The sequence below is a fragment of the Vespa velutina genome, chromosome 3 (genome assembly GCF_912470025.1).
Source record: "Vespa velutina chromosome 3, iVesVel2.1, whole genome shotgun sequence".
NCBI lineage: Eukaryota > Metazoa > Arthropoda > Insecta > Hymenoptera > Vespidae > Vespa > Vespa velutina.
In genome coordinates this window covers 8653351-8666739 of record NC_062190.1, presented here as the reverse complement: position 1 = coordinate 8666739, position 13389 = coordinate 8653351, and the positions used below count along the sequence as shown (strand labels likewise).

The 13389-nt window shown below is 28.3% G+C and overlaps 1 protein-coding gene across 1 annotated transcript; it reads left to right on the top strand.

The window, feature by feature from the left end:
* The first annotated feature begins 7436 nt into the window (after positions 1 to 7436).
* On the top strand, positions 7437 to 12197 carry LOC124947641. The gene is made up of 9 exons (XM_047490080.1): positions 7437 to 8678; positions 9193 to 9309; positions 9407 to 9524; positions 10148 to 10409; positions 10904 to 11020; positions 11290 to 11380; positions 11553 to 11698; positions 11868 to 12000; positions 12147 to 12197. Exons 1-9 carry the CDS (start codon positions 8442 to 8444, stop codon positions 12195 to 12197), a joined length of 1272 nt encoding a protein of 423 aa, XP_047346036.1. The 5' UTR covers positions 7437 to 8441.
* Positions 12198 to 13389: the final 1192 nt, after the last annotated feature.

The following is a 13389-nucleotide window of genomic DNA, read 5'->3' as shown; positions in this document are numbered from 1 at the left end:
TTCAGTGTGAGCGCGAAAATCTTCAAGTTTATTCACGGAAACAAATATTTTTCGTGACTTTTTCTTTTATGCCCTCTCTCTCTCTCTCTCTCTCTCTCTCTCTCTCTCTCTCTCTCTTTCTCTCTCTCTCTCTTTTTCCTATCTATGAATTCGGAATACACTTTTCGTAGTTGAATCACGTTCGCTTTTACTCGATATCTGTATAAATTAGTTGTTTCTATACATTTTTGTTACTCATAAAACTCAATGAATGAAAGAAAGAAAGAAAAAAAAAAAAAAAAAGAGAGAGAGAGAGAGAAAGAGATTTATTATTCGTTATTTACTTTTATTACAAATTTGTTCACGTGATAACTTACTAAAACATAAAATAAATTAAGTTAATTTCGTCCTTAAACTTATATAAAGTATATATATATATATATATATATATATATATATATATATATATATAATTTTAAGTATAACAAATTCTAACACATTTTATATCGTATTATTTTCAAATGTTATATAAGACTGTATAAATGGCGCATAATTTTGAAATCTTATTTCATTTCTTATTACTCCGCGATAATATTAATTTGCGTGTTAATTCATATTAAAGGGGGAAAAAAAAATTAATGTGTCAATTGAGTATAATAATCACACTTCACGTCACATTTTAATATCACACTATACACTCTACCTACGTCTAATTATTTTTATAATAATAATTTATCAGAGAGAAAGAAGAATTATGAACTAACATAAATTAATATGCCAATTATATAAATTAACTAAGTATATAATAATATTATACTGATCATACTATATATTATAACATGTATATAAAATAAATTGTATGAGTATGTAATTGTTATGAGTTATATTAAAAATTTTCTAACTCTGTATGATTTCATTCGATACGGAAGAAAAAAAGAAGAAAAAAAAAAAAAAAAAGAAAAAAGAGAAAAAAAAGGATAAATAAATAAAAAAATAAATAAAAAAACGAAGGAACGAATCAAAAAATTATATCACAAATGATCAAAAGGATCGTTATCGCCTACAAAATATGTCCGGATAAAATACATAAATGATAAAGAAAAATATATAGATATATCGATTTCTCGTTTACGTTTCGTTTGCGTTTCACCTTGTCACTATCAAAAGCGAATGACTTTCGTTCACGTCTGTATCTCTTGAAAATAATATTTATCATCGCATACATACATACATACATACATACATACATACATATATACATACATAAACGAAATTGGAAAATCAAGAAAACATTGACGTTTTATTTATGCGATAATAACTAAGACTAGATATACATACTGTATACACTTAGGTTCGACTCGTTGACCTAATTTTAAGTCAAACTAGTAATAGGGAACGTGACGTGGGATTATACTTGTCAGAAGTAAAACGTGACCGGCGTGAAGAGATCTTCTTCCTGGATCACAGAATCCTCGGGGTCCTGTACGACGCGTTTAATCATCAAGCGAACAATTTACACGTACTATATACAATAGTATATATCTACCTACATATGTATTGTACGTATCTATGTGCCTACGTATCGTACCGTATGTATGTATGTATGTATATCTCTATATATGTATGATGTATGTATGTATGAATATATACGTAAATACATATGTACATAGATGGCGTGGGTTACCACAAAGGGTACGAAATAACCACCGGCTATTTCCGAGAACCCACTATAGGTACCCAACTGGTCTACCACGCTTGACGATCGTTGATCCGGACAACAATAGGCGCGAAATATGTCACCGATATATCTCACAGTCGCTCTCGTCATTATAAAGTAACCGCGCACAATGGGCGTCCCTCCCCCCCCTTTCCTCCCCAACCATCCTTATCCTCACTCATACCCTAACTCCCATTCTAACCACCCACCCCATGTTGTCCAAGGCTTTAATCGTAACACTTTTCGAGAATTTCAACGCAACGCGAATAAAACGATAAAATAGAAAATAAAGGGGAGAGAGAGAGAGAGAGAGAGAGAGAGAGAGAAAAGAAAGAGAAAAAAATAATGGACATCTATTTTTAATCGTTGATATAGTTTTTCGTAATCGACTGAAAAATACAGATAAAAATATTGATAAATGATTGAAAGAGAACAAAAAAAAAAAAGAAAAAAAAAGTAAAACAAAAAAATGAAAGAGTATTTGCGATTACTTTCGTCGATTAATATCGCACGTAATTACAAAAACGAATGAAAAATTATGAAATTGTTAAGATATTGAATCTCTCGATTCTTTTTTTGTTTCTTTCTTTTTGATTTTTCTTTTTTTTTTTTTTTTCTTTTTTTTTTACAGAATTTATCAGTGCGATAATAATTAAATAAAAATTTCATTTTATGATATGAAATATATAATTATTATTATTGAAAATTTATATCTATTAAAGATACACACATATACACATGCACATATTTAAATGCAGATATATATATACACACACACATACATATATATATATATATATGATAATTAATAAACAATTTCAATATTTTAATAACATATCTAAATACTTCAATGATCTCTCAAATTGAATAATATCAAACATAACCTACTTTCTGTTTCACGAAGATAAAGAAAAAAGACAAGAAAAAGTAAATAAAGAAAAAAGAAACTCACGATAGGAATACGAAGACATGTCATCGATATTGATACACACACAATAATACACATTATATATACACACATACATACATATATACATATATATATATATATACACATATACATACACATAAAAAAAAATATATATATATAAAATATTATATATATATATATATACATACGTACATATATAGATATCTAACGATTTTCAATTCGGGATCTTGGGTAGAATATTCAAACCGATCAAACGACGGATGGAACGTTGTATATAGTCTCGTGCACGTACTAGCAAAGTATAGAAAGGATCCATAAGCGATGCTGTTCGTAAAGTGAGATCGCAGCTGAGAAATGAAATGCTTACTGCGAATGGCACAGTTGAATTGATGTAAGTTGTCGACGACCAACAATGTCTATCCCTTCTCTCTCTCTCTCTCTCTCTCTCTCTTTCTCTCTTTCTCTTTTTCTTTCTTTGTACGATGAATATAAAGCATAGACTAGGTAAGAAAAGTAGGTACGGGGGTGAGTGCAGAAGGAAAGACGTTGCTATGTATGTAAATACGTGAATAAGAAAACTGCTTGCGCTGAGAGATCTTTCAATTGGGATACTTGCTAGAGAAAGAGAGAAAGAGAAAGAGAGAAAGAGAAAGAGAGAGAGAAAATGTAAAAAGAAGAGAGAGAATGTGAACGATTTGATCTTGGATCCAGCATGATTTTTGCGAAGACATGATTTTTCTTCAAAAAATTCAATCACTCTCTCTCTCTCTTTCTTTTTCTCTCTTTTCTTTTTATTCCCATTTATTCTCTCTCTCCGTCTTTCTGTCTTTCTGTCTCTCTCTTTCACTGGTTCATTAACTAATATACACTCTCGCTATCTTTCTCTTTCTTTCATTCCAATTTTTCTTTGGATTTTCTCTCTCCCTCTCTCTCTCTCTCTCTCTCTCTCTTTCTCTCCTTCTTTTTTTAACTCACTCATTCACTGATTAACTCATCCACTATCACGTTTTGATTTCTTTTCTCACTCAACCCTTTTCTTTCTCTCTCTCCCTCTCTCTCTCTCTCCCTCTCTCTCTCTCCCATTCATTACTAACTCGTAAACTTTCCCTCTCTCTCTCTTTATCTTCCTTAATCACTCATACGTTCTCTCTATCTCTTTCTTAATCACTCATACATTCTCTCTTTATCTTTCTCAATCATTCATACGCTATCTCTTTCAATTTTTTAATCACTTATATTCTCTCTCTCTCTCTCTCTCTTTTTCTCTCTTTATGATTTTCTTTCTCATTTATATGTTCTCTCTTCTTTTTCTCACACTTTCTCACACTTATACAATCTCTCTCATTCAATTCATTTCTGATTTACACCCACACATTCTCTCTCTCTCTCTCTCTCTCTCTCTCTTTCTTCTCTCTTTCTCTCTCTCTCTCTCTCTCTCTCCCTTCTTCACCTATTTTTTTCTTCTTCTTCTAGCAAGAAAAGAGGTAAGATCGACGACTCGATCGTCCACACGTGCATTCAATGCGACATACTACATACAAAACCGGAAATAACGTAGAAAATTCGCTTTTCTCGAATCGAGAAACGAAATCTTTTATGGGGGATATGATCGTTCGCCATCGAAGAAACCGAGATGTATCGTTATATCACCAGCTCTTTGAATTTTTCAAAACGCTTTACTATACTATATGCAAATAATATAATGTAACGTATATATGCATGCATTTGTGCTGTTTACGATTCAAAACGAATTTTTACAAATATTGAGATATTATTATTTCAATATTAAACTACCTAAATAAATATATTTTCGACGTAGTTAAATATAAAATGTTTTCAACAACCTTTAATTTATAATACATATATATATATATATATATATATATATATATATATATATATATATATAATACGACGCCGACGACGAGGATGATAACGACGACCGAATGGGACCGATGATGACGACGTAATGGCGGCGGAATAGGACCGACAACGATGAAGACGTCAACAGCAGCGGCCGAAGATAGCCGAGGATGGCCGACATCGTTGACGTCATCGTCGTCGTTGTTTAACACATATGCATGATGTAGAAAATATTGTTTACATCATAATAAGCCGAAAAAAAGATATTTAAATGATTATGCTTAAAAAGACCGTCCTGTATATACATATATACATATATATTTATAATGAATCTTTCTAATAATCAATTAATACTTATTACTTTGTCCTCATTAATATCAACTATTATCGAAACATTACGATAAAAATATTGGTTAAGTTAACTCGAAAACGGTAGTGCGTAAAGAACACGTTCAACGATCGTATATACTAATTAAATTTCACTGCTCGATTCGACGTTACGTAATAGATGCACGATAAACCTCTTTTGGTAAAACGTTTATTTAGGACACATATATATTTATAGTTTTAATACCTTTCACACTTACCAATACGAATCGTTCGAATTACCAATGCATCGGCTTGGAGTTAGATACCAATTGGTATTCAATTGGTATAGCCGAATAAGCATACAAATCGCGTTCACCAGGGCGTACAGTTGTTAAACCCAAACACATTTTACGAGCCACCAGTGGATATATACAAGCCATGCACGGGAAGATGAGGGTACAAAGTGTAAACGATGAGTTAGCATGAATCCAACGAATCAGAGTACCATATGGACGAACAATTTTTGAAAACAAATATCTAGCAACAATGACAACAATAAATGACAAAGGTATATATATATATACATATATATATATATATATTATCTTTACACAGAAGAGAATTGAATATTATTGAATCTCGATGAAATCGTTAGTTCTATATTTTTTTTTTTGGTCTCTTATTACTCGTATAAACTTTGTGAGTAATTTAAAGAAAAAAAATAAATAAATAAATAAAAATAATAGAATTATTTACTATATAACATAATTAGAAAGAGTATGAAATGAGTACATTTTCTTTTAGCTTTTCTCCTTATACTGTAATGTATATCACATGTTAATATTTTATAATTATAAAAATATATTATAAACAATGGAATTATAATGTGTGTATATAAAAAGATTTATATAAAAAAAAAAATTATAAAAGAATTATAATATATTTATCTCTTTTTAAGTTTAATATTTAATTATTAATATATTTACAATATTGTATATTTTCTTTTAATATATAATATATATATATATATATATATACATGCTATAGTATATAATTAATATTTTATAATATAATAATAATACAAATAATAGAATTAAATACTGTATCAATGTATATTGTAAAAATTATTAAATATTCATTAAAAAATATTTATATATTATTTACATAAGTATACATACATATAAGTATCCATATATGTACATATATATATATATTAATTTTTAATCAATACTTACTACAACATACATATATCTTTTAGAAACGAATGAAAGAAAACGTGGATAACAGAGTGAATGAGAGAAAAATTATGAAAGGTGTGTATAATATACATACATATACGCACATACACACACGTACGTGAATGAGCAAGGCATAATAAACAAACGATAAGCATTGAAGGACGATGACGTCAATGGACGAACGTCGAGAATAGTCGAACTAGGAAAAGGACCACAGTTGAAAGTTAACAAGCAAGTGAGACGGTCATTTTTAATTCCTTCTTAAACATTTTGAATGTATTATCTATTTTAAAATGTTTATCTCTTATAATTTAATTATCTATTAATTAAATCCGAATTTACATTCAACATATCCCGTATTAAATATATAGGACACAATGTGTGTGTGTGCGTGTGTGTAGAGAGTGAGAGTGAAAAAAGAAATACGTTTGGAAAATTTGTTCTATAGTTTACATATATATAATTAATTATATTAATTTACTCACAATATTTCTTAACGAAATGTTATTGTTTTAATAATAATTAATTATCAAATATATAGAAGAATAATAATATATATAAATATGATTTTGTCTTTAATCGATTTAACGAAAGAAAGATATTTTAATGTCCTTTGAACAAAATTTCAAACGTTCCAATCATTAAATATCGATACTTAAATATACGTATATATATATATATATATATATATATATATATATATATATATATCTACATATTTATGTACGTATGTTTATATACATAAAGACACGTTAATAACAATTACAAAATATATTCTGCTAATGTTAATATCTCTCGTTCGATCGACATTTTCGTTATCGTTTTAAAAATTTACATATGTGCCAATGTTACTTAAAAATTACATATGTGCAAAAATTACACATGTACCAAAAAACGGACGTTTTTGTTTAGTTATTTATTTTCATTTAACGCCCGTTTCATAGTTTCCAACCTAATACTACATACCACACACACACACACACACACATGTACATATGCATACTAATGTCTGTGAGAACAAACAACAGTTCGTAAGGAAAAAAAAAAAAAAAAAAGCGAAAAACACGAAGAAACGTAAATTTATTCTCCAATAATGCGAATTCCATAAACCGATAAATACCACGAACATATACCATTTTAACCTTTCCCTACCCCACCCCCCTCCCACCCCCACGTCTCTCCCACACACAGTCCCGTATCATGCACGTCGCGTGTTAAAAAACATCCTTACTTACATTTATTTACCCTTTCTCCTGTTCCTTCGCCTATTCGTTCCATTCCAAACATGTAACGTAAACTACGGTATCTTCGGTTAGAGAAGAAAAGAAAAGAAAAGAAAAAGAAAATGGAAAAAAAAAAAAAAAAGAGTAAAAGAGAAAAAAAGGGTCAGCAGGAAGGCTCGGGAAGGGGGAAGCAAGGGAGTGTATGGGGAGGGTAGGGGAGGTGTAGGAGGGAGAAGGTAGAAAATCGAGCTCTAAACACGACGAGAGATATTTTACGGGAAAAGTAAGAAAACGAAGAAAAGAAAAAGAAAAAGAAGAAGAAGAAGAAGAAGAAGAAGAAGAGGAGGAAGAGGAGGAGGAGGAGGAGGAGGAGAAAGGAAAACAAAAAATAAAGAGGATCGTTAACTCGATAGTCTATAATCTCGAGAAAAAGAAAAGAGAAAAGAGAACGCAGAAAACAGAAAAAGAAAAAAAAAGAAAAAAAAAAAAAAGAACAACGTTAAACTCTTCTCCACGAGCAAGGAACACCGACCGATTTACGGGAGTGTGCGAGAGACGGGAGACAATAGGGTAGTAGGGTAAGGGGGATGGTGGGTGTACGGAGAGACGAAGAAGAAAAGAAAAGAAAAGAACTAGAAAGAGAGAGAGAGAGAGAGAGAGAGAGAGAGAGAGAGAGAATAAGAAAAAGTGGAAGTAAAGGAAAAAAAAAAAGTCAAAGCGAAGGGTTGACGTCGATCGAGGATGGAAAATAAGTTCGATGTCATGAAAGGGGTTGGCTTTATTCTTACCATCACCTTACTTTAACCCCCCTTTAACTCCTTCCACACTCTACCATTTTTCCCGCTATTAGATACAAAGGGTTGCCGTGATCGTGCGAATTCCAAACTTCTTCGCGGTAAAGGCACCCCAATCATCCCTTTTTCTATACATTTATCTATATATAACTATTTATCTTTTCTTTTCTTTTCTTTTCTTCTTCGTCTCAATCTACAACCACCATTTCTCCCTTCTATTATCCTTAAGAATAATTTCGATATTTATTATAATAGTTCATGAAGCGACTAGTTCTTAGGGATATTATCTTTCTCTCTCTCTTTTTTCTAATAAATAAAACATTTTATTTATTATGTAAGATATAGTAATGATAGAAAATATGGTATAATAGAATAGAATGGGATAGTATGATGGAAGAAGGGGTTGATCAAGGAAAGGGATTTCTTGGTAGGGGTATCATCGAAAGTTATACCAACGTAGACCTTCGTAGTAAGAGGATGGAAACTATTTTTACGTCTCGTTACTATAAACTCAATCGTTTGTTTTTATCGATCGTTGGTATTTGGCCATACGATGATCCAAGGGATAGTCTAATACGAAAGATCAGAATTTATATAACACTTACAATTGCAATATTATCGCAAGTGAGCATAATCGGTGTGTGTGTGTGTGTGTGTTTTCTTTTTTTTTTCTTTTTCTTTTTTTTTTTGTGAATTTAAGTCTGTCTCTCTTTGTACGTGTATGTGTGTGTATTTGTGGGTGTATTCGTGTGCGTTCGTTTGTTTGTTTGTATTTGCATCATTTCATTTCGATAATAATGTATTCATTATATAGTTGATATATATGATCGATATCGCGGAATTAAATTCTAATGAAATAATTATGACAGATTGATGATGATTAATTTTATTGTTTCTTACGTCGGATTCTAATTTTTTTTATTTCGTATAAATATATATATATATTTTTCTTTTTCTTTAAATTGACAATGTCGGCCATTATGCAAATATAAATGTTTATTGTAAATTGTTAATAATAAGAATGACAAGGATAAAATTATTATTATTATTATTATTATTATTATTATTATTATTATTATTATTGTTGTTGTTGTTGTTGTTATTTTTAATTTTTGTTTTCTTCTTTCTTTTGTTTTAGATATTCGCCCTCATAAAATCTGATTTATCACTGCAAACGATTAGTTCAATATTTACGTTTCTTGTACCATCGTTATGTGTGCTCACTTGTTATCAAAGCACCAGTTCTCATAGCAAGGTAACTGGATGCATTCTTAATGAAATATAAGAAAAAAATATCGATGAAAATATATTTGTTATATTTGATATATTATAAAATTGTTTGTTATAATTAGATGAAGATTATGATCGAACATATGAATTACGATTGGTACCATTTAATTTCTGATAAGGAACGACCTATCATCGAGGAATATGCGAGCCGGATTAGAATATATACGATTATTAATATTGGTAAGATCATTTTTTATTTATTTTTATCTATCTATAGATATTATATATGTATATAAGTATGTAGATTTATCTGTACGTCAGATTTGGGACCAAAAAAATCCCTAGATGAGTGAAAAGTTTTTTACATGATTTTTAAAAATCGATTCTATTCTTTTTTCCTTTATTCATCTCGAAACTTTTTAGATTTTTAATTAGACACGTATTTTTTTACACGATTTAACAAAGAAACAAGACAAAAAGAAAAGAAAAAAAGAAAAATTAGCTCGCATTATATCTGTATAAAATATAATAAACAAAAATTTTATTATTTCTTTTGTCACTCCTAGGAATAGAATTAATATTTTAATTAGTAATCCGATTTCTTTTTTCTCTACAAGTATTTTAATATTAATCGTTTTGCAATGATAATAATTATCATTATTAAATTATTTTTAATATTAATAATTATTAATATTGAAAAAGAAAAATAATAATAATTTTTAATATCAATTATCCGATAATTATAAAAAATACACGATTATTCTCTGTCATTGAAGAAAAAAAAAAAAAAAACCAAAAATTTATTATTATTATTTGTATATATTTATGGACAATTTTTTTCATAAAATTTGTAATGTTTTCAGTGATGTATTTCAGTATTATATTACTGTACATGTTACCAGTGACCTCGAGATTTTTATTCGACCTTTTTGTATCAACGAGAAAAACTCAAACGTACGAGATACCATTTAAAATAGAAATATTTATCGATCAGCAAAGATACATATTCTTTGTATTGATACTGAGCTACATTGTGTTATTTTTCTTGGGAATTTCTACAAACGCTTCGTATATGCTTTTTGTTATTTACTTTCAGCATGCCTGTGGTTTGCTCGATATTATTGGGTAAGGATAATTTTATCGAGGTTAAAAAAAAAAAAGAAAGAAAAAAAAAAGAAAAAGATATTTTTTAAAGTATTAAAACGATACCGATCACTTCTTTCAATTTTATTTTTATATACGATTATAACGAAATATTGTCAATAACAATGATCACTTGTTAATCATTATTAAATTATTAATATATATATATATATATATTAATTTATTATTATTAATAAAATATATTTATTAATAATAATATATTGTGGATATATTGTTATTGTTATTATTATTATTATTTTCATTATTATTAATATATATCATCGATTACGTATATTAATAATAATATATCATATTGTATTATTATTATATTATCATTATTATTTGCATATAAATGAACACATTAATAATTTATTATATATTACTTAGACAGACATATATTATATATATATTATATATATATTATATATATATATATATATATATATATATATATATAATATGTATATATTACTTAGGAATATGTTGAAACATGCATTTGATACGGGAACTTACAACAAATGTACAGAAAAGGATATCGAGAATATCACAATGAGAATAATACGTTGTGTTTTATGTCACACGAGAACTATACGGTTTGTATGTAATTGTAATATTTACATAAATATTTTAAGTGAAACGAAAATACTTCGTATCTTATTTCATTATTATGACGTAGAAATTGTAAAACTAGAAACATGCATAAGTATCCAGCTACATAAATCTGATACAAATTTCTTTTTGTTTATATAATATTCCTTTTTTACTTTATATATATATATGTATGTGTGTGTGTGTGTGTGTATCTGTGTGTGTGTGTGTGTAATATTCTCGGATTACTTTTTCTTCTTATTTTTCTTTAAAGATTCATCGATAACATAAATTCGACATTTCAAACAAGTATAATAATTCACTTGATATTTGGATTTCTGATGATTTTTATTGCGTTCTATCAAGTAAGTTTCTCTTATTTAAGAAAATAAATAAATAAATAAATAAATAAATAAATAAATAAAAAAAGAAACAAAAAAACAAAAAACAAAAATGATAAAAACAAAAAGAATAAAAGGAAATTGTTCCAGCGAATACGTCATTTTTAATGATAAAAAATTTTTCGAATCCTCAAAGGTATTGTCTGTGGAAGATATTACCAAAAATAAAAGAAAATTTTTCGTGGAGCTATTCTATATGATTATTATCATTCTATGGCTGTCTCTTTTTTCTTACCTTGGACAAATGTTACTGAATAAAAGCGCTGAGATATTGAATAACGCGTGAGCATCGTAATATTAACAACGTTCGTCAGATTTGCATTCAAATGCACTTATCTCTCTTTTCTATTTCTTTTTTTTCTTCTTTTGTTTTTCTTTTTTTTCTTTTTTGTTCTTTTTCCCATTTTTTTTTTTCCCCTCTATCTTCTAATAATTCCTCAATAAATTTCAGTTACAATTCGATGTGGTATTTGGCGCCGTACAAGATGCAACAATTATTGTTAATTATTATGATTAGATGCGACAAATTGTCGGCTCTGATTATCGGGAAAACGTTTGTGACGTCCTTGGAATTGGCCACATCGGTATAATATAGACGTTAGATAATTTGTTTTTCCATCTTTTTTTTTCTTCTTTTTTTTTTTCTTTTTTCTTTTTTTTTTTTTTTTTTTTTTTTTTTTTTTTTTTTTTTTTAACATATTTTATTATCTCTTTTTCTTTATTCTTTTAGATGTTACACAACGCGATATCTTATGCTATGGTCATACGTTCTATTGGTTAAACTGATTCTAACATTGAAATATTGTATAATTAGAAATATTTATTAGTTCGATTAATCAAGGAAAAAAAAGCAAACTTAAAATCGTTTTACTTTTCGAATAACTCAAATCCATATTTATGTATTTTCCTTCTTTCTTAATTTAATACAAGGTGTCTGGTAAGTGACGTGACAATAACGAGAGAAAAAAAAAAAAAAAAAGAAAGAAAAGAAAAAAGAAAAAAAAATGAAAAAAAAAGGAAAGAAAAGAAAAGAAAAAAAGCCATATCAAATTGCAAGATTTACGATCTTAAAAGATTATAAGTAAAATTAATTATATAATTAAAAAGACACGCACACATATACTTCTTTTTTTTCTTTTTTTTTTTGTTATATACGAAATATATATAAAATTAAGGAGAAAGAAAAATCATCATTGAAGGAAAAAAAATTTTATTCACACGATAATGTACTTACGTGACATCCCTATTGAATCGTATTTTTTTTTTCTTTTTTCTTTTTTTTTTTTTTTTTTTTTGTTTTTTTTTTTAATCAAACACATTATCAAAACAATATTTTTCTAAACACATCGATCGAAAACTTTATCGACGAATTATCATCCTTGCACCCTTATCATTCACCCACAGTTAATCAGAAAATATTCACGAGTAAAACACGATAAAAGAATAAAAAAAAGAGAGAGAGAGAGAGAGAGAGAGAGAGAGAGAGAGATCATCTCGCAGCGAAAATTTCAAAATTGTTCATTTCTTGAAAGGACCCACGCCATTCCATCGATTTTTACGAGCACCTTATGTTTTCACGAAAAAATTCTCTCCGTAGTATACCATTCGCACTAAACGAATACGAAATATATATATATATTTATATATATATATATATATATATATGCTTCGTATACTATATATATAGCTTTTACAGACGATCAAAGAAAAAGCCACGAAATTTAGCGTGATAGACAAAATTACGATAGTACGTATCTATCGAATCCAAATCGAAAGTAATCAAGTTTCGTGAGAGAGAGAGAGAGAGAGAGAGAGAGAGAGAGAGAGAGAGAGAGACGAGACGTTTACCTCGAAAATTGCGAAGGAAAATTAGAAAAAACGAAAGAAATGAGACGGAAACGTATAAATAAAATATCGTCACGAACATGTTTTCATATCGCTGTAAGAAGAAAAAAGAAAAAAAAACCACACAC

Coding starts and splice junctions, on each gene's coding strand:
- LOC124947641 (XM_047490080.1), top strand. CDS start 8,442: ATGATGGAAGAAGGGGTTGATCAAGGAAAGGGATTTCTTGGTAGGGGT. Junction 8,679..9,192: donor CAATTGCAATATTATCGCAA/GTGAGCATAATC, acceptor CTTTTGTTTTAG/ATATTCGCCCTCATAAAATC. Junction 9,310..9,406: donor GCACCAGTTCTCATAGCAAG/GTAACTGGATGC, acceptor TGTTATAATTAG/ATGAAGATTATGATCGAACA.